This window comes from Leptosomus discolor, chromosome 9 (genome assembly GCF_034619465.1).
Source record: "Leptosomus discolor isolate bLepDis1 chromosome 9, bLepDis1.hap2, whole genome shotgun sequence".
In the NCBI taxonomy this organism is placed as follows: domain Eukaryota; kingdom Metazoa; phylum Chordata; class Aves; order Leptosomiformes; family Leptosomidae; genus Leptosomus; species Leptosomus discolor.
Window position 1 is genome coordinate 2,227,856 of NC_141399.1, and position 20,484 is coordinate 2,248,339.

The following is a 20,484-nucleotide window of genomic DNA, read 5'->3' on the forward strand; positions in this document are numbered from 1 at the left end:
TGCGTTTTCATTTTACAGTCAGTTCAACAATTCCGCTTGGAAATCAGTGCTTCAAGAGAAACTAACAATAGCCGAATTCATTTTCCCCCAAAGGCCATTTACAATTCATTAATCTGTTAATAAATTAATCTTGATTCTACCGCCCACATCACAGGATACTATTTAGTGTCTATTCTTTGCAGGAGAGTTACTGCCTCTAGCGTTCACATAAAAAGTGAAGTAAGCTCAAGACCACCCCTGTACCGTGGTATTCTTTCGAGTCTCTTTCGCCTTGTTTTCTGTGTTTAACCATCTACTTTTGTACTAAGGACCCAAACACCACTCTCCTCCCCTCCCCTGTGTCTATTTTTAGGGCAGGAAATGAAAGATTTTCAGAAGGTGTAAAAGGAAGAAAATACTGTGGAAGGCAAGGCAGAGACCCTAAGCGAGCCCCAACACCTACCTCTGCTGCTAGGTAGTGTCCAGTAGCGAGGTGTTTGAACCTGAAAAGGCTATTCCAGTAGCCCGCCCCACCACGACAAGGATCATGCTGCACCACCTACAGGGGAAGAGAAACCACATTGACGCCACATGTCAGCGACCTCCCCTGCAAACACAGCATTTACCTTATTTCACGGGCAGGTAAGGGCAAACAGAATGAGGAGCTCCAGAGAAGCTCAGACCACCTTTCACACGTGAACACCACACAGCACAGTAAATACCTTGAGCTGGCTACAACTCGCTCACTTCATCAATTTACGGATGACGGCAGGAAGACTACGGTGCGAAAGGTAATTACAGAAGGTGCTCTAGATGGGCACGTGTTGCTAGGTCTGGGAACAAGCTTCCTGAAGAAATGCAACAAATCCTTTACCTTTCTGGTATCATTAATTTTTGACCTTCTTAAAGCGGATGAGGGAAGACACCTGGAAGTATTTTGAACGCAACGGTGCTGTACAGAAGGGTATGAAGACTGCTGCATCTGCTTGCTGACTTCCGAGGCAAGCAGAGCCTCCAGCGTCACACAATGTGTTACTTCACAGCGGCTACTCCCTGGGTACACCCGCTTCCCTAGGGAAAACTCAGCATCGCTGACCCCTGCCTCTCGGGAGAGGACCACCCTGCCTCTGCCTCGCACTGACGTACACAGGGGCAGTTATCACAGAAGCTACTGGTGTGTTGTAACACGTCAAAGGCACGTTAGCTATAGGTAGGCTTTCAATTCACATACAGGAGAAGCTGTATATGAAAGCCAACACTTCTGGAAAGAGAATATGAAAAACACCTATTTGCCATGACAATTAATTTTACCATTCTTACACGGCAAACATTCAAAATCATCAAGCAACTCTAATAATACCAATCATAAAGCAACTCTAATAATACCAATAGATTGAGGATATTTTTAAAAGCCAGTGACAGCCAAGGTGTTAGTCACTATTTAAAAGCCAAGTAGAGAAAAAAAAAAAAACCCAGTCCAGACAAGCCACACACAGAGACTAGCAAAGGGCTGCAATCTCCTGTCAAATGAGGATATGCATAATCACATTATTCCACACCAAAAATAGAGTGTTCGGTACACTCAGCAGGACAGTTGAAATTATTAGCTGGTGTTAAACTTTAGCGACTCCTAAGGAAGTGACTTCATAGATGCTTCTCTGCTCCCTTTTTCTGAGTTGTCAAGAACCTGAATTTGAGAGCGATCTGCTGCGCCATTAGACATCAGAACTGCTCTTTGATTTTGCACAGAAAGCACAGGAAGTAAAGGAATTTTAAGATTAAACTTCTAACACCAGAAAAACTTTTACCTAAAAAAAAACCCCAAACCAAACAAAAGAAACGAAACCCAGGTACGCTGTTTTTAAACAGAAACAGCAGTTGTTCCTACAAAGCCACCCCCAGCCTGGGTTACAGTTCTTACCTCTACTTCCCACAGGGCTTTTGAACTGGTTGCAGACGTGGCCGACTGCCTCCCGGTCGTTCTCAGGAAGACGTGCTGCTTCTTCCTGTGCTCATCGCAAGTCAGGAACTTCTCCTGTTCTGCATGAAACAGTCTCACCACATCCCCCTGCCAAAGCCCAGGCAGCACACGATCAATACAGACCCGGCAGTGAACAAGGTACAAGCAAGTAGAGTTTTGAGTCTTACCCCTTTGAGAATGTCGTCTTTGTTATCACTCCATTTCATGAAGAGGACTATTTTCCAGCTTGTATTGCAATTCACGGAGTTGACCTAAAAAAGAGAACTAAAACCATCAGTCCCATCGTCTTGGGCCTACGCAAGATACCGCCACAAACTACTGCCTTACTTGTTAAAGCAATTTTCAAGAGAATACTGCAGTCCTTGTTGCACCAACTTAGAGAAGGAAAGTCCTTTCTGTATTTACTCCAGAGCAAGACTTGCTAGGAAATCACTTGCTACACATCACCATGCCACGATTTCTGACTTCGAATGAACATCTTATTTTCAGCCCGTCAAGCAAAAGAGATCAAACCTCTGCCCAGCGCCCAAAAGAGATGAGAAAAGTCTGCCAGCTCTATTAAACTGCTGACTAACATGGTAACCCTTCCTAAACAATGCCACAGGTACCAACCAACCTGCTGATTTTCATAAAACAAGTCCAAGCTTAGCTGAAACACACAGAAGTTTGTACAGCTGCTCCAGCTGCGTCCATCTGCCCTTACCTCATTGCATCCTGGATTATCGACAAGCTGATGACTACTGGCGTGGAGAGGCTGGCCAGCGTTGACAGGATTCAGGACAACTTTGTCTCCAATGACAACCTGTAGACAAGTGCAGCATCAGACAGCAATTTGCACCCTGAGAAAGCTCTTTTTCTTTCTTTTTTTTAATGGCAGTGATGGGAGGAAATCACCTTCTTGCAGTTTGGAGAGATGCCAGTCTGAGTATGAAAACCAGGATTCCGTTTGCTTCAGAATTTAGCTCACCATACTCAGTCATTCAGGCAGAACCCCCCCCCCCCATACTATTGGACTCAGAGGCTTGCAGAGGAAACACAGACTGCAGTCCTGGTAACTAACCTATCTGCTGCTTTCCCTAAAGTGCTTTCATTGGTTAACATTTAACAAATAATTCCTACAGCAAAAGGTCAGCCAAAAATCCTCCTCCTCTGAGGTGCACTTCCATCTGTAAAACCAGATTCCGGAGCAGGCCAGAAAGACAAATGCACTTGATGATGGACAGTAAAGGTCCTGGTCTTCCCTTCTTCTACAGCAACGTCTGTATTAAACTAAAAGCCAAAAAGCCTTTTCTGTATTGAGAAGAGCTAACTGATAAAGCATCTGAGAATTGGTGCGACTTAAAAGCACTTAAGGGCCTCCAAGACTGCGCTACCCAGTGCTTTGGATTAACTGTGTGTAAACCAGCACAGCGTGTCTGTGAAAAAGGAACCGTCACATCAAAACGTATGGGGCTAGTCAGCAGGATACATTATTCCTACTTGATCAGGCCACTGTGTTTGGGTGCCACATATATACCTGGACTATACCACAGAGCACGCTGAAGCTTATCACCTCCTGGTTTCAGGCAGAGAGTATACCCAGGTGACCCAGATTTTGTAAAAAAGAGATTAAGAGACTAAAATGGCAATGCATTTAATTCAGATCCAATTATTTTCCAGATTTCCCATGAAGAGGGCCATTGAACTCCATCACTACCCCATTCCTCTTACACAAAACGATGACGAATTTTGATTCCAAACGGGCAACACTGAAAACCAAGATGCTAATTATTTGTTCCAAATCTACTGATGGAACTCAACATTTCCTACCATTTTGAATCGGACGGGAATTGTGAGAGGCTAGCGTAATTAGGTCCCTTATTCCCTCCAACGTTAAATCATTCCACGTTTCCAAAATACAAGTTACCATAGCAATCTTCCTCCCCCTCATGACAGCATAGGAAAAAGGTTGTTCCTGCAACATCACGCACTAAGAGATCTGTGCATTTCATTAATTGCAAGGCAGGCCTCCTGAAACAGGCTTTGCCAAGCTGTGCACAAAGTAATAGTGAAGATATTCCCCTTAGCACTTACACTGTCTCCAATGGAACGCAGCTTGTAGAAGGGCTGTATGTAGAACCAGGAACCTTCATTTCCAGCTTCATCCAAGGTCACCCTCATAGCGTTCTTCTCCAGTAGAGCTGGAAGCCTCTTATTTACTGTTAAGTATTTGTTACTTTTTAAATGAAGCAGCTAGAATAAGAATTAGAGTTCAGTTCTAAGAATGCTCATTCTTCCTCCCCTCAATAAACAGCGAGTGTGCATAAGGTAACGACAGTATTATACAGGAATTAAAATAAAAACTAGATTATATAAAAATTTCGATGTGTTCAGGCACCATTTCACTTACACTCAGTATATATACAGTTCCACAGCACAAAACACCTTCAGCTAATCCAACTGTCCCTCCTCCAGCAAATGATAAACACTTAGAAATGGCCTCGTCACTCTACGACAGCCTGTTCAAAAAACCCAGCATCAAAAGTTGTAGAATGCTGGGGAAGAAGGGGCTTTCCCCGCTAAGAAGGGGGTGGCGAGAAGTAAAGCTGCTCTTATCTTGCTTTGCTCTGTCTCATTGAACAGAAAACACGACTGCTTCTTTGAAGCCCCTCCTCACAAAGCCCCACTCTTCAGCTCTCCGCTCCACACCGCCTCACATACCGCGCGCCGTCGGCATGAATGCGTAAGCTGCAACAGGGCACATCCCGGCTCCCGACCTACCCAGCAACGACCAACCGTTGCTAAGTTTCCTGTAAATTTAGCAGACAAGTACTTTTGTACAGAAAGCCGCTTTTTGATGCCTTTTGACTAGCACAAATACTCACAGAACATATGGGAGTTATGGGAAAAATACGGGCAAAACTTGTCACTGCTTTTACTAGTGTTGACGTTTGTAGCCCAATCCAAAGCGGATAGTATTTTTCTTACATCATTAAAAGCAGATTTTTTTTTCTTTGCCTCAAACACACAGGCCAACGGTGCACTTAATTCAGCCAAGACAGGCACTGCCCTGCCCGCCCTCCGTCAGGTTGCTCCGAATCCTGCAACTGCTTTAAGGGCAGCCAACCTGCTCCTTGCCACGGAGAAAGCCTGGGCTGCTGGGGCTCCTCGCCACCCCCTCTGCTGGCTGGTGCTGTGTCAGCAGAATGAAGTAAAACCCACTCGTCCAGCAATTTCTTAACCTAAGGCTCAAAACACTCAGGGAACTCGTCCTGCTCCTGAAGTGCCGAGGTGCCCTACCTAGTGGAAGTCAGTCTGCTTCGGTCCGTCTTTTCGTTCCAGCTCCTACTGCATATTACGCTCCCCATCCAGGAAAGACCTGTCTCTCTCAATCATGCAGTTATTGTACTTTCCATTTTTCTTGGGTTTGATGCCTGATTATTTTTTTTTTCCTCTATTCCCTGGGACTTAGCATATCCTTTGCTTCAACGGACTGCAATTACTCATCTGGCTTGATTTCCCTTCCCTGTGCCAGTTTACTATTTGGTGTGTCAACATCTGACTGCGAGAGGCTGTGTCTGGCACCGCACAGTGCCCATGCCATCTTCCGAATGGCCAACTCTAACGAAGGCTCTAACAAGTATTTCTGAAGCAAGCGATCACATGGTGACCTCAGAAAACAAAGGCACAATTAACCCATAACGAAAAAAAAAAGTGACTCCATCACAGCCATACGCCCAGTTCTTCCTTCACAGGATGCCACTTCAGGACACTGTCACGCCCGGCAAAGCTACAAGACTCTTGTCCATGAATTCCAGAAATAACCAGCTTGCAAAGGTGCTCACGGCCTACCTGGATGACATTGCCATACTGGATGACTGTTCCCAGCAGCTTTCTGTTTTCGGTTTCGTTCTGTTTCTTTTCCAAATCTGCCGCATGCTGAAATTAAAGAACAATTCAATTGCCGACTGTTTTATAAAAAGAGCGACCAAACACCTGAGGTTCTTCAAGAGTATTTCAAAGAACTAAAAAACCAGTGAGCTTCTGAAACAGCGTAATTTTCTTTTTCCAGCTTCCAACTGCATCTTTTCCAATCCCCTTTTTCAGTTGTTTAGGAAGACAGACACACACCATTTTAGCAACCCATAGTTTGGGTAAAATTTGATAAAGTTTTGGAAAAAAACATGAGATGAAAAGCTCAGACAAGACAGAAGACAAGCCATGAGAAGACACCACCACACCTCCGGAGGGAAGGCAAAAAAGGGATGGGTAACAACTCAAGCCAGGGAGTCGATATTCTTTTCCACTGGCCCAAACTCTTCCATAGCCTGTGGTTTTATGGCGACTCTAATCATCTCCACCATGCAGCAGGATCATTTAGGAGACCTTCACAAATGGCCACTGCCGCTCTGAAGACACGAGTTCCCAACTTCCCAGCACCACCGAGTTCGCACTTCACGAGGCCGAAGGATACTCTGTGCTACACTACGGACCGGCTGCGAAAACGCAGGGGGGCATTTCTGGGTCACGCTAGCATGGTAACAAAAGGGAAAGCCCTTGCAGAATTGAAGGGCCACAGGGATACCTTGTTCTATTTAATAATTTCTAACTAAGCACTTGCGCTTTGTTTTGTTTTACAAGTGAGCTATTTTGCCTGGGCTGTTTTTAAACCATTTCACCTGGTAAAGAAATTCTCTCTCGCCTCACATGGAAGACAATTTTTTTAATGGGGGAAAAAAAAAGTGTATTTCCTCTAACCGATAGCTGGTGGTAGAGAGTAATTTAAAACTAGACTTTTTTTGGAGGCTAAGCATCAATGTTTATGGTTTGGTTCTCAGATCTCAAGGACTAGAGTAGGTCCAGTTTTCTCCTGGAGGAGGAAAAAGTGCCCAGTTCCTAACTGTAGTAAGGTAAAGTAGCAATAACACAGCACAAAGCTTAGCTACCGCAAAGGAGGAACGATCTGTATACTGTTACAAAATTTCGGCATCTTCAGCTTACGCAAAACATGCTATTTTTAGAAGTTGTGCTAGGTACGATAGCTGGCTCTTGCTCCAGGAGAACCTGGAATACAGCTGCTCATTCAAATTCAAAAATACATCCAGAAATACAGTGCGGCATAATTTTCTCTTTATTATTGAAATACAACTTTTTTTTGCTGGATTTCGAAGTATTCTGTTGAGAAACGGTTTCTTCAAGACACCAGGGCTCTCTCAACGATCAACGGCAAGCATGGAAGACAGGGCTTCTCTGCTGGCACGGGGTTGGGTGCCACATTTATTATAAATAAAATAGTGTATACTGTGAAAATATGATTAAGACTTTGGACCCATTCCAAAAGCACACACGAAAACTGACAATCATTGAAGAAAGAATCATCTTCTCTGGCCGCTAGATGTCAGCTTCTCAACCAGCACTGATTCTTGATACCAAAGAAAGACAACTGTCCCAGATTTTAAATCCCTTAAATGGCATTAACTTAAAATAACCTGACCTCAGCATTGAGCGCTCCGCAGCAGACAATAAATTCCACCAGCGGACAAACAGAAGCCAAAAAAGGCAAGTGATGATGAATACAACTTGCATCGCCGATTTCATTAGAAATTGCACGGACTGATAAAGAAATCTAATCACGGGCCGAGCTAACAAGTGTGTGCACGTGTGCCAGGGCACAGCCCCCCCTCCACACACCTCGGGCACAACGCAGGGCTTTCCAGCGTCTTCCATGTGCCAACAAGCGGAAAAGGTGACACGTTTACCCGTAGGATGGGCAGAAAAGGAAGTTTTGATGTACGAGCGATGTACATGGGACCAAATTATTTCCAAGCCATGCACGAGCCCCAGGTCACTGAAGACCTGATGCGGCACATGCTACACAAAGGATTGGCCTTTATGTCACAGCGATGCCTATTAAATAATCTCTGATAAAACCCTGAAGTACTCCAATCCTTTCACCAAATCAAGCTAGCAGTTCCTGCACGGTGGCACATTTCCGCACGACAGCACTCAGCTGGGGCTGAACACTGGGAAAATCTAATCCCGTATTTCCACAGGGACCCTGGCAGAAAATGGTGACGTGTCAGATGAACAGGAACAGGGCCCAAAACACCTCAAGTGGCACGTACTGAGGAAAGAGAAGATGACTTTACATGACATTGCAATCCAGGGCAATTACACAGCATTTCTCTTCTACATGACGCACCACTTAGACCGTACCTTCTCTTAAAATCCGTGAGCTCACACACCTAACCTGCAGGCATAAACTCTCCCCTTCCCTTACACGCCAGAAAAACCAAACCCAAACCGCCCTGCTACTTCAAGCTTGCTGGCGTGGTCTACATCCCTAAAGGGGCAGGAGAAATGCAGCCCAAGTGAGGGACCTTTGTGCTACAGCCAGCACCAAAACAGCTTTCTTCTTGCCAAGTTAATACTTGGAGGTTACAAAACCACGCTTTCAGAAGCAAAAGGAATCAAGCAGTCAGCCTTTGTGAAATGCGGGAGCAAGGCAGCCATATGGCAATCAGCAAATGACACTCTCCTACAGGGCCATTTTTTATTTCAGTCTACAATGAGCTTAATATAGGCTTAAAGAAACTAAAAATATTTAGAATTGTAATTCTGACATGAAGTACTCTAGCTATGTAATTTTAACATAAACATGGAGTTTATTTAACTCTAAAGTCAACAGATGGTATTTAAGTTGCCTTTTTTTTTTTATATAGGAACTCTAAAAACAGCAATCAACTGCCTTACTGGGTTTTCAACTGCTGAATGTCAACATTTTACCCAGAAAATATTAAATACTGCAAGCTAATAAGGAAGGAGAGGCTGTCTGGCCTTATAATTACTCATAATTACCCATCAACCTTCACATGTATTAACAGCAGCTATGTCTGTTCAAGGAATCCCAGTAGATTTACCGTATGAGTAGATGCCCAGATGGCATCTACCAGCCCAGCTAACGCCTGTGACTTCCCACATCGAGATGCAAGGCCCAAGAACCTTCTGCTCTGCTTAGTTGTTTGAAGGGTCCCATTTTTATGCTGTTACCACCCAAAATGCCCATGTAGAGCTCTACTACAGGTTAATGACAAAAGCTTAAATGGCCACCGTGACTCTTAGCCCAGGATGATACACACTGGCATCAGGACACACAGACCTTGAACAGCATGTTGTCATAAATCAGAGGGTATTTAAGGAGTTAGATCTCAGTGCATATCTCAAAAGGAGTCTTGTATACGGATTTCTATACGTTTTCTCGGTGTCTCCAGGTTAACTGGGTCAAGTTGACCAAAAATACTTACTTGAAGCAGTATAGATGAGAGTACCGATGACCAACAGCAGCCTAAACACGAATACTTACGTGCAGTTTATTGAGCAGCACGGCATCTGTTGTGCTGTTTGCTCCTGGCTTTGCTGCTTTCCAGAACTGCTTTTGAGCAGAGTACCGGTTCATGGGACATAGTTTGAACAGGCAATCTATAAAAACAGATGAAATAAACAGAGAGATTGCTCCAACCATTCATAATTATCTGGATTTCTGCTAACAAATATTCCAGCAGCAACGAAAGGTTTATAAACAAATTCCAAAAAGCTCTTGATCAGACAAATGCTTTTTTGAGCAGCAAGAATGTTGCCCCATGAATGATAAAAATTAACTGTTGCTGCCAAACATCTGATGCAAGACCAGAAAATTTATAACTTGTCCCAGTCAAACACTCAACCACACTAAAATGGTAACAACCACACTAAAATGGTAACACATTTCAATGCCTTCCCAGGCAAACAGATCCGTTTTTACACGCTTCCAACTTTCAGTTTTTCTGCTTTAGCAGGTACACTACTTCACACAACTCACGTTAGGTTGGGGGTTTGGGTTTTTTTTTTTTTGTTTTTACTTCTTGTTGTCTGTTTAGCTTTTGAAATCAAATCCTTTCTATTGCTAAGGAAAATGAGGCACAAAGAATGGGAGAAAGTCACCTCAAAGTAGCAGCACCATAAAATACCCCCAAACAACAGCACGCACAAGCAGAGACACTCAAAGCACAGCTCGAGGTAACAGTAAACCTTCAGGGTGTCCGGTTCTTTACCCAGTCCATCGACACAGTTTATTTAACATTCTGCCTGGCAAAAGCCAGGAATTACAGCTCATTAGTCTTATTAAAAATACATTTTTATATTAAAGAGATGTTACTTATCAGTAATAGAACAAAATTAGCTGCATTGACTGTTTTTCTTCTCCTCTGTTGCTAGGCAACAGAACACGCAAAAAAAAAAATTAATAAATTAAGCTATTCAAAGACAGTGCCTAAAGTAGCAGCTTCAAAGTTTAAACAAAGTGCCAAAAAAGCCAGAAGGCTGTTCCCGGCGCCTCTTGGGCAACGGCGTGGAGGTAAGGCTTCAGGTTTCTGATTCACGCGGTGTTTCTCGAGGCTCCTGCTGCATCCTGACAGGCAGGCGCTGCAGTCTGGGAACCAGAAAGCTCAGGAGGGACCTACCTGGGGCTTCATCCTGCAAAGCCCAGCTGCTCCGGGGCCACCTTGCTAACGGACACACTGGATGCACGTCAGCCAAAAAGGGAAAACCCCCACACTGAAGACAAGCCCCTCCAGCTCCGCCACAGGTTCAATTTGCTAGGGGGCTGCGCCCCGCTAGAGACAGACCTTGGTAACTTTCCCTCGGGGTGCCGTTTGAGACAGACACCTTCACTCTTTTCAGGCCTTTCTTAAAGAAAAGCCCCATTTGATGTCGCTCTGCCTGCCTAATCCATCCCCGAAGCACCGCACGCAATATCAAACGCCTTCCTCGGAAGGGCAAAGGTCTGTCTTCCAAACCAAATCCCCTCCGGACGGGGCGAAGCAGGTTGTCGTTTCATCTCTCAGGGAGCCACCGACCGCCCAACGGGCCGATCAACTTGTCCCAAACCACCACAGCAATTCCTGCAGCCTGCTTAGTGGGTGGCCCAGTATACCAGCAACAGGTACAGCAGGAGCTGGGTACGGCACCGGGGACCTTTACTGGAGTGACACAGACTGGGGAAGGAGAGCAAGAGCTGGGGCTATGTGGAAGGAGATTTAACTGCATCTATCCAGAAACGCTCACCTCCACTTTGACACTACTGGCTTACAGCTTCTGAACAGACAAGAGAAGTGGAAAACGAAGTGCCAACCATACTTTCCAGGTTTGCTCTCTTGAACGTATTTTTCATTTACATAAAGATGATTCACAGAGATTGACAGCACGGAATAGATTCAAAAAGCCACTGCAGGCTGGCACTTTAAGCTAAGACTGTGCATTGTAAGCAACACACCAGTTATAAAATTTTCTATTTTTGCTTAAACCATCAGTTCACACGATGACAGCAATTAACACAGAGAACTGCATAGAAGAATTAATTGTATGCTAGATTTAGTCACAGCACAAATGTACTTTTTTCCCATCCTTTTCAGTCAAGAAAGTTGTCAAGTTAGGCTTAACTTCTAAACTGTTAACTGCAAGCAACCCCCTCTCCTCCCTGTAGCACAGGGGAGAGGTCTACAAGGGTTTGACCTCATCCAACGCAAGAAGGGAAAACATAACGTGTTTTTCTTTGGTTTTCTTCCTAGTTACAAAGCTACAGATCTAAAACAAACAATGAAAAGCACACAACTTTTTTTTTTTTTCCTAGCATTTGTTCTATGAAATCTATTTCCTAAGTGGTTGAGGAGTTGAACTTAGCCTTATTCACTTTAATATGACCACCAGAGGCTGGTTAGTACCAAAAGTATTTCACCATGGGTCAAGCTACGTGAACTTTATGGCCAGACTCTTACATCTCCAGATTCCATGGCCTTATATGTTTACAAAAATCAGCATGCAAGGATGTGCTAGCTGAGTACCATCACGGTCAGCAGTCTGCAACCCACAGTCCTGATGACTGTGTAAAATAAACCAACTACTTGTCAGACACTCTACTTACAGAAGTTAGGTCTACTTCTAACAGACCCAAAACGAAGCCAAAGCACCTGAAACAATCAGCTACCTGCTCCGATCATGGAATTCAAGCAGCTTTACCACATAGGGGACGTGATAAATGAAGTTATTACCGCAGAGCAATTACATCTTATTATACACTGTTGAACATTAACCATGAAGGAACGCATTTTCTTCTCAGATCTTCACGATACACAGTGAAAAATGGCAGACTCGCACACTGAGTAAGTATAAAAATAAAATACTACGTAACTGCTGATGAAATGATGACACATCATCAAGCTTGAACAAAGGTCCTGCAGGAAAAAGGGATTGCATAATTGTATACTGCCCCATCGTGCACACGGATGATGAATGACCGTTATACGGACACGTTTTAAATGTGCATTTCAGTGCTTCCAAGCTAAATCCTGTTCTTCCGTCAGCAATTGCTTTGCATCTAATAAAGCAGACTGAGTAAGACCGTAACTGCACTGTGTGACACATTAATGCTCTCACTGTTTGGACATTTAGATCCCCACATGGGCCTCTGCCACCTGCAGCTCACAAACACGTTGTCAGTGATGTTTGGTTACCCTCTGCACGCACCAGCATCGCGGAGGAATAGTCAAAGTCAAGGGTACCGGGAACACTAGAAAACTCCACGTTCCTTAGTGCTCTGGGGTTCAATGAAGAGAGAAACTTGCCAGCTACATTACTGCAACTGCAATTCATTCCCTCCACCCTACGCCTTCCATGTTCTCTTCTCCCTTTTCCATTCCCTTCTCTCCTACTAGACCTTGAGCCGCCTTTCCTACCCAGTCATAGTCTCCAAACTCACAACCTTTCCTGCCAGTCCAAGCCCCATCAGTCAGATTCTCTACTCCCACCCCAATTAATTTAATCAGCCCCCAACAACTGACTAATCCACCCCTTCTCTTTTCCCCCCCATGACTGCAATGTGCAGGTCTCCACCTCATACTTGAGGAGGGATTACGTTTTGCCCAGACAATCCTCACCTCCCAAGTTTTCCCAACTTCATCATCCAAGGCACCTTGCGCTCCCAAAGCATGAGGAACCAGGACTTTACAAAGAAAAGGCTGGGCAAACCCTTCACCATCACCACAGTATTTTGTCAATCACTTTTTAGGAGCACACACCTTTCTTTAAAAGACACATTTGGGAAAAGTATCTGGCAAAAAAAAACCCCAAACAATAAAAATCAGCCACAACAGCAAAGCTTATAAACATCAGGCTGGAAAAACATCCCCTAATGGAAACTTTCAGCCAACCTTGAGCCTCCACGGCCCTTCTACCTCTACCCCGCAGTGAACAAGAACCGCGTTGCATGGGGGCAGCTGCTGGGCAAGCGAAAATCATCATATGGTCAGTCCCTCTCATGGGGTAACAGCATCTGGGCTCACAGATGCAGGACCTGATTTAAGAGATGGACCATCACCGTTTCACATACCAGAAGCTCAGCAAGCTCCCTCTGGCGCTGCCCCACGAGAGCCGGCTTGCTGGCCAACCCCGTCCTCTTCTCCCTGTCAGGTTCAATTCTAACAGGTACACACAATTTTTTCGACTCACAGCAAAATGAAAAACCTGACCAGACTGACTTTTTTTTTTGTTTGTTTTTTTTGTTTTCTGTTGCATGGGACTTGTCCAAAATTGCAGCTACCCAGTAACTTCAGAGGGGCTGGAATGATTTGGAGAAGCAAGTCAGAGTATTTCAGAGTCCACCCAAGACACAGCCACCTTCCTTCACCACAAGCTGCGTAGAAATACCTAATTCAAACTCATACATACCTACGCAATCCCAGTCCTCCCTACAGAGGGCTTCCCCACCACTGGGGGCATTACACCACGTTATGATGTCAATTCTACCGCGGGTGTAAGACAACAGCTCAGAAAGCGGCTGAACTGACCCTGCCGACATCCAGAGCTCTTTGCGGTGCCTTTGCTGGGTGACAGCGGGACACCAGCCACTATTAAAACTTTCCATCTTTGCTGAGAGCAGCTCAGAGCAGTTCTGAGTTACAGCACACATTTTTCCTCCCTCTGCCATGCTCTAGCGTGCTCGTTTCTAAATGATCTGGAAGTACTTTTAGCTTCAGCCAGGCTGGTTGTGTAATACACCGCTCATCATTTTTTCCAAATCTCCCCTGGCTATTTTAAGCATTTAGTAGAAAGTCTTCACCAACTTTTCTGCAGTTAGAGAAAGCAGGCATCAAATATTTTGTTGGCAACGAAAAGGTGTGTCGTTATTTCATTTTTTAAACACAGACCCAGACTTTACAAAATGCCAGCTGGAGAAAGGTAGGAGTAAAGAAAAAAATTATTCCCGCTCTCAAAAATCATACTTCAGAGTACTTTCAGATGAGGGAAATCTATAAAGATGAAGATATTTAAATAAATCACAAACCCCACTGAATATTTAACACCAACACAGCTGTTTCTTCCTTACTGGGAAAAAACCAAACTCCTTTTTGCGCAGCAAAACTAAAATTAAAAGAAAATTAGCAATTCCCTGTTGAAATTTAGCAGTTTCTCTTCAGACTTTTCTATACTTAGATACCTGATATTTCCCCAGGGCCAAAGCCTGCTCGCAGTAGAGAATGAATATAAGGATAGTATTATTTTATTTTTATTTTAAATATAAAAAATAGCAGCCGAGTAAACGAAGAAGTAACAGAGCTGACAATGAGGGAAATACTGCAAAGAGAAGTTCTTGACTTTATATATTTATGAAAGCTGCACAGCTTTAATACACTCACAAGGATGGTAACACTCCACAGGATGAAAAGATTGTTTATTTAAAGACAAAATGAAGACCTCTTTTGTGCTGAAGTGAAATATTTTTATGCAGGAGGCATACGGAATAATACAAAATGCATATATTCAATCACAGGCAAGTTTCACCTCCTCAGAAGCCCTCGGATTACTCCATCATCTATTTCTATACTTGTTCCTTCTGAGGTTTAAAATGAATAGCTGACAGCCTAAGAGGTTCAAAGAATATAGAACAAAAGCGGCTATAGAAATGTGTTGATTATTAATCATTCCCGCATTTCCATAAAGAGGGGGGAAAAAAGAGAAAAAAAAGAACCCGATCCTACAGAAATTACTGTCTCTGTGATGAGAAGACATCCCTTCGTTTTCCACTCGCGGTGAACAAGCTCTGCTGGGAGCACAGCAAACCATTTTGCAACGCGTGTTTTGTCAGGAGGCACCGAACCCTCGACCTGCTGCCCCGGCAGCAAACCAAGCCAGAACACCAACCTCCACTGGGCCCATATTCTGCCCAGCGGAAGGCGACGACCCAAGTCAAACCTCACCTCGCCAACAGCTCGGCCGCGCCACAAGCCGGGGAAATTTCAGCGCAGGCGAGAAGGGCGTTTGCGTCCCAAGCCCAAAGCTCTCGTCACTATCGCCCATGCCACTGCAGAGCAACCCAATCTTTCAGGATCCAAACGCTGAATTAATTACCTGACCAAACACTAGAGGCTGATGCTGCTGCGAGGTCTGTTGCCTCCCTTCTGCGTGCTGCTGCATCTCGCCTCTTTCAAGGGCTTTCAGTGCTTTTCTTTCCAAAGCACAATAAAGGAGGAAAAATCACCCTTGCAACCAACATTTAAGCGGAGAGCCCGCACGATTTACGGTCTAAATATATTTTGATCTTTATGTTAAAATAACCACCCTCAATTCACATCTGCAAGACGTGAGGGTAACCACCCTCTTGCCATTGTACTCCTTTATGCACAGTTCTACCAACGGAAAGAGCTACCTCATTTTTTCAAGCTGAACATAGGAAATAATGTAATTGTTATTAACTCGGAGCTGTTGTATCAAACCAAACAAAGGGAGAAGACTGCAACAGTGATTTCAGAGAGTGAAAAATTATATACCTGAGAGCTGGACACTGAATATCAATGCCTACTAAAGCAACAGCGTTCATTAACGCAACACGAATTAAAAAGCAATGGGTTTTTGAACGTGACAATTCGCACGTGACTCCACACACCACTGTTAGTAACTTCACAATAACAAACAGAGCATTTTAGGCATACTGAAATTTACTGTGGGATAAGGTTGTCCTTCAGCAAAAACCACCAAGGACAATAACTTTGCTCCAAGGAGGAAGAGCAAACACGCGGCTCCTCACCTGCGAGGAAAACCATCCCGTGAGGCTCTGGACACCCTGCCATGTCTCCGGGTCAATTAAGAACCAAAGCACAGACAACTCAGGACGCTACAAGCAAACACCCTCCGAAGCCCTCAGGACCTCAACGGTGGAGCAAAGTGCCCACAAAACTACCAAAAGACTAACATGAGAAATGCATCTTCAAGTAAACATCTTAGGTACCAGAGAGTTCAGAATACACCAGTGTTTGTTTTACTTCTGCATGTAACCTCTTCGGTCTCCTTCAAAAAGAAAACGGCTACTCGAAAAGAGAGAAATATTTAGACACTGGATACACAGGCATTTCCAAAAGGAAACATTTGCAGGAAAGACCAGATTCGTTTTTTCAATCTCTGGTACGAGCAAGGCTGAGTGAGGATGCTTTGTGAAAACACAAAGCCAGGAGGGACCGCAACACAAGCACAAAGAAAAAAAACACTGATGCATTTAACCAAAACACACCCCCATCTGACATCTAGGGGGTCAGGTTAAAGAATGCAAGAAAACTGGCAGCCTCCTTGTCGCTGAGACGTGGCACTGCGATGGATAACACGGCCCCGGACGGGCAATAACACAGAGCTACCACAGACAGAACATGAACCCTGGGACATTCTCCCTCAAAATCTTCAGGGCTTTTCAGTCTACATCAGCTGCATTTTACCCCAGCAGTAAACCGAAGGGTGTCCATCTGCTGGCCATATTGCTTTATATTGCGACTGCTCGTCCCTTGGATTTCATGTTCACATTTTGCTTCTTCACTTATTTCATTTTCGCATTTTGCTTCTTCACTTGTTCCTGCTTTTCCGGAATAAAGTTCCTGCTCAAGACGGGTCAGGAAGCGGGGGCAGGCGGCGGGGAACGGCTCGGACAGTCCGAATACAGGAAGAGCAAGAAAGCTCAAATTTCAAACACCCTCTGAAAGCGCCGATTCTGAGCAGTATGGGAAGAACACCGTTGTGCTATCAGAGCTGACGTGACTGAACAGCACAATGAAAGCCGTTTCTGTTTAAGAAAGCTTTGCGTGCGTGCTGTAAGAAACGAGCCATCGCAGCATCACGCAAAACAAAAGGCAAATTTTTCAGCTGTTCATTAAAGTAACTCAATTTTCAGCTTTTAAATGCATTTGGCTTAAAGAAAACCCACATCACCAAAAAAATAAGATATAAGGAAGTTAAGCAAATGTTTGATAATATTATTGGAGTTTAGGTTGGAAGAACTGAAGAAATAATAAAACTGGATTCAGTTCTTAAATTTTTCTTAGGCAAGGGATCCCAAGCACTTCATTAGCCTGAAATGCTTGTTTGTTTCTTTCCTTCGGCACGGAGTCCTGTCTTCCCAGTTTCTGGCCCCACTGCCTTCTGCAGAGTTGCCAATACCACAGGCTCACAGGGCTGGCAGACCCTTCGAAAGCTTATTTAGCTCATCCCTCCCTCCCAAAGGCAGAATTAACTATGCCTACCCCATTCCTGACATATCTCCTGACGTCATCTATTCCAGCACTCCACTATTTCTGTACCCAGCCTATTTATTTCTACAATTCAAGCCCATTACTTCTTCCCCTCTCCATGTGGGCAGGCAGAACAGAACTTCTCCTCCCTCTCCCAGCAGTATCTGCAGGCTCCTCTGTCCCTGTCCCATAACTACCAAGGTGCAAGACTAATCAGTCTTGTTCCTGACCATTGCCCTCCTCTGGATTTTCTCTAGTTGACTCATATCTTTCTGGAAGTATGAGGTGCAATACTAAACAAGATTCTTCACTTGAGGCTCTGCCAGGAAGTAAAATTGGAAAAAAATAATTACTATGTCTTTTGGCAGTGCTTCTTTTTATATATTCCAAGTCAGCAATTGCACTTTTTGCAACAGCACGGCACCGACAGCTCCTATTCAAGCTGTGATTCCCGCAACCCCTGGATCCTTTCCTACCGCGCTGCTGCGCGCGCTCACCCTCCTCCTCCTCCCTGGATGCAGTAAACTGAGTGCCGCCTTCGGTGTGTGCCCCCACTGAACTTCAACACCATTTTTCAGATCTTTTCTTCAATTTTCAAGGTCAGCTCCCAAGTCACCAACTTCTCCGTAGAGCCTGCAGAGGACACTTAGCTGCGAAGAATGCAGCGACCAGCAGCGTGGCAGCGGACACCCAGTGCTACGCTGGCAACAGCAGACACCGTGCATAAGGCACGTGCTGCCACGCAGATGTTCAGACTTCCAGTAAATCGGCTACCGAGGGGCTTGAGCAGCACTAACCGAAGAGCTGGGCCAAGCAAAGAGAAATGCAAAATACCCAGAACCTGCCTTAATTTTAGGAAACACCACCCTGGAGCTGAACAGAGCAGAGTCCTGCGCTGCCGAACTGTGCCGCGCTCCCAGGCAAACAGGGGAACACACCAGTGTCCACAGCTGTTTTCTGAGTCTGAAAGCTTTATCCCTTGCTCTCTGCTCCTAGGCTTGGCTTGAGTCTTTCCCCTCACTTATGGAGGTCCTCTCCCTAAACAGCCACCAGCCTTTTGGCAGAGGACCAGAGGTGCTCTTGCCAAAACCTATCAAGTGATGCTACTCAATCTGACCAAGCTCACTCCCTTGCTGTACGCCAATGCCCCTTCCCAGGAACAGAGCGCAGAAGACACCAACAAATCATGCAGCTAACGAAAATTTGGCCCAGTTCTCCATAACGCAGGCTTAGCACTGAAGATCACGCTCTGGTTGCCTCTTTAAAAAGTAGATGATGCCGACATGGTATTATATACGCTGTAAACACAAGTGCTGCCATATATTGCCTCTGCTCACATTGCCTGTAGCAGCATACCAACGTGTTACAGCAGAGAATAAAACACTTCAAGCACTTCTAAAAAGCACAACATTCCGGTTTGATGGCACTGAAGAGTTAAGCCATGCCAGCACCGCTGCTGAAACACAATCTATAGCTTTAGAGATCAAAAATGAAAGTGGAAAATAGTCCCTAAACTAGTAAAACAGCCCCTTCCAGGAACAGCTTAAGAGCACTGCTTTACCAAATAAGGCAAGTGAGCGCTGGAAGCCAAAGCAGCAAAGCCATGCTGCGTTAAAAAAGCCAGACAGCTGGATAATAGAAATGTGAATAAGCCAGCTTCTCTAGACCGGATTGCAAATGGGAAGAACAAATGTTCCGCGGCCCTGAGCGGAAGCAGCGCCTGCCAGCAGAGGCCTGAAGGCATCTATCCCAGCCGGCGGGAGCCGGCAGCGCATTCTTACTGCAGTTTGGGGTTTTTTTTTTCATGCAATGCCGTCATTCCAAATAGGCAACGGAACCACCACAGATTACGCCTGGGAAGAGACGCTGTTGGGGCACTTACCATCACCTGCAGCGAGCACGCGAAACCAAACATCCAAACCCTAACGGCGCTGCGTGTCCCGCACCGACGCGCCTCTCGCCCTGCTGTACAGAGCTGCCAAGACGCTGCTCGATGAGGACAAGCACAACGGTGGGGCTGCTAAAGAGAACACTGCTCATTTTTCAACTTCGAAAAGAAAATGAGTCGCTTCCCCCCCTCCTTTTCTTTTTTTTTTTTTTTAAACACACAGATGCCATTCAATTAATTTTAGTCTGCTCTACTACTATGTTACCTTCCAGAAAAAAAGTAGAACGCGCTATCATCCATCTCTAAGGGATGCTTCATACAGTCTCCAAGTGTAATGCTTCTGCAGAAATAAACACTCTGTGTTAACCTTGTGTCTATCTTCCAGTGGATACAGCAGCTTCCAGGAGCCCTCGGTTTATCACAACTAATTATATCCCTGGAGAAGAGAGGCTGCGACAAGAACACCAAAACCACATTCAGTAAACCAAGGAGTTAACGCATACCTGCGAAGGAAACCATCGGTTACAGCTCTAACTTCTTGTCCAACTATGAAGCAGACCAAGAAGTTTGGGTTTAGGTGCTGCAATTTCACAGGACAATACCTGCCTTATTTCCCTGAAATCCTCGAGCAACCAAAAAACACTCCCGTTATGCTGGTGCCACAGTAAGAACACGCAAGCGATGGACCCCCAGGCCTCTCATCCCTCTGCCACCGCAGCCGCCCAGGCAGGAGCTCCCCTGCCCCACGCTCTGGGGTGCTCCACTTTCGCAGTCCTCGGCTCCACTTCTGCAGCCCTTGGCTTTCCAGTTCGCACTCCCTCTCGGCAGCCGTCACACCGGCACTCCACCAAAGCCAAGCAAGGACTATCCACCAGTGTGTTCAGTCCTGAATCCTGCTCGCTTCCTAAGCCAATTTACCTTCAAGGACACAATATTTACCAGCCATTGAATTTCAAAGCCTATTAATTGTTGCCTTCTCACAGTGTGTGTGAATCAATAGATCCATTCACTCCAGTCCCCTCTCCTGCCAGCTGCAAAAAAATGAGCAAATCTGTACCTTCCTGTGTCACAGCTGG

General features: G+C 45.1%; 1 protein-coding gene across 7 annotated transcripts in view; it reads right to left on the bottom strand.

Annotated features, from left to right (window-relative positions):
- ITPR1 (inositol 1,4,5-trisphosphate receptor type 1) overlaps positions 1 to 20,484 on the bottom strand; it is a 170,887-nt gene that overhangs the window by 117,550 nt on the left and 32,853 nt on the right. For all 7 annotated transcript variants that reach the window (XM_086470520.1, XM_086470515.1, XM_086470519.1 and 4 more), the window contains 7 exons: positions 9,303 to 9,418; positions 5,792 to 5,878; positions 4,034 to 4,192; positions 2,664 to 2,762; positions 2,128 to 2,211; positions 1,901 to 2,047; positions 443 to 538 (listed from right to left, as the gene is read on the bottom strand). In XM_086470520.1, the coding sequence (XP_086326646.1) occupies positions 443 to 538; positions 1,901 to 2,047; positions 2,128 to 2,211; positions 2,664 to 2,762; positions 4,034 to 4,192; positions 5,792 to 5,878; positions 9,303 to 9,418 (788 nt within the window). The remainder of the gene's footprint in view (positions 1 to 442; positions 539 to 1,900; positions 2,048 to 2,127; positions 2,212 to 2,663; positions 2,763 to 4,033; positions 4,193 to 5,791; positions 5,879 to 9,302; positions 9,419 to 20,484) is intronic.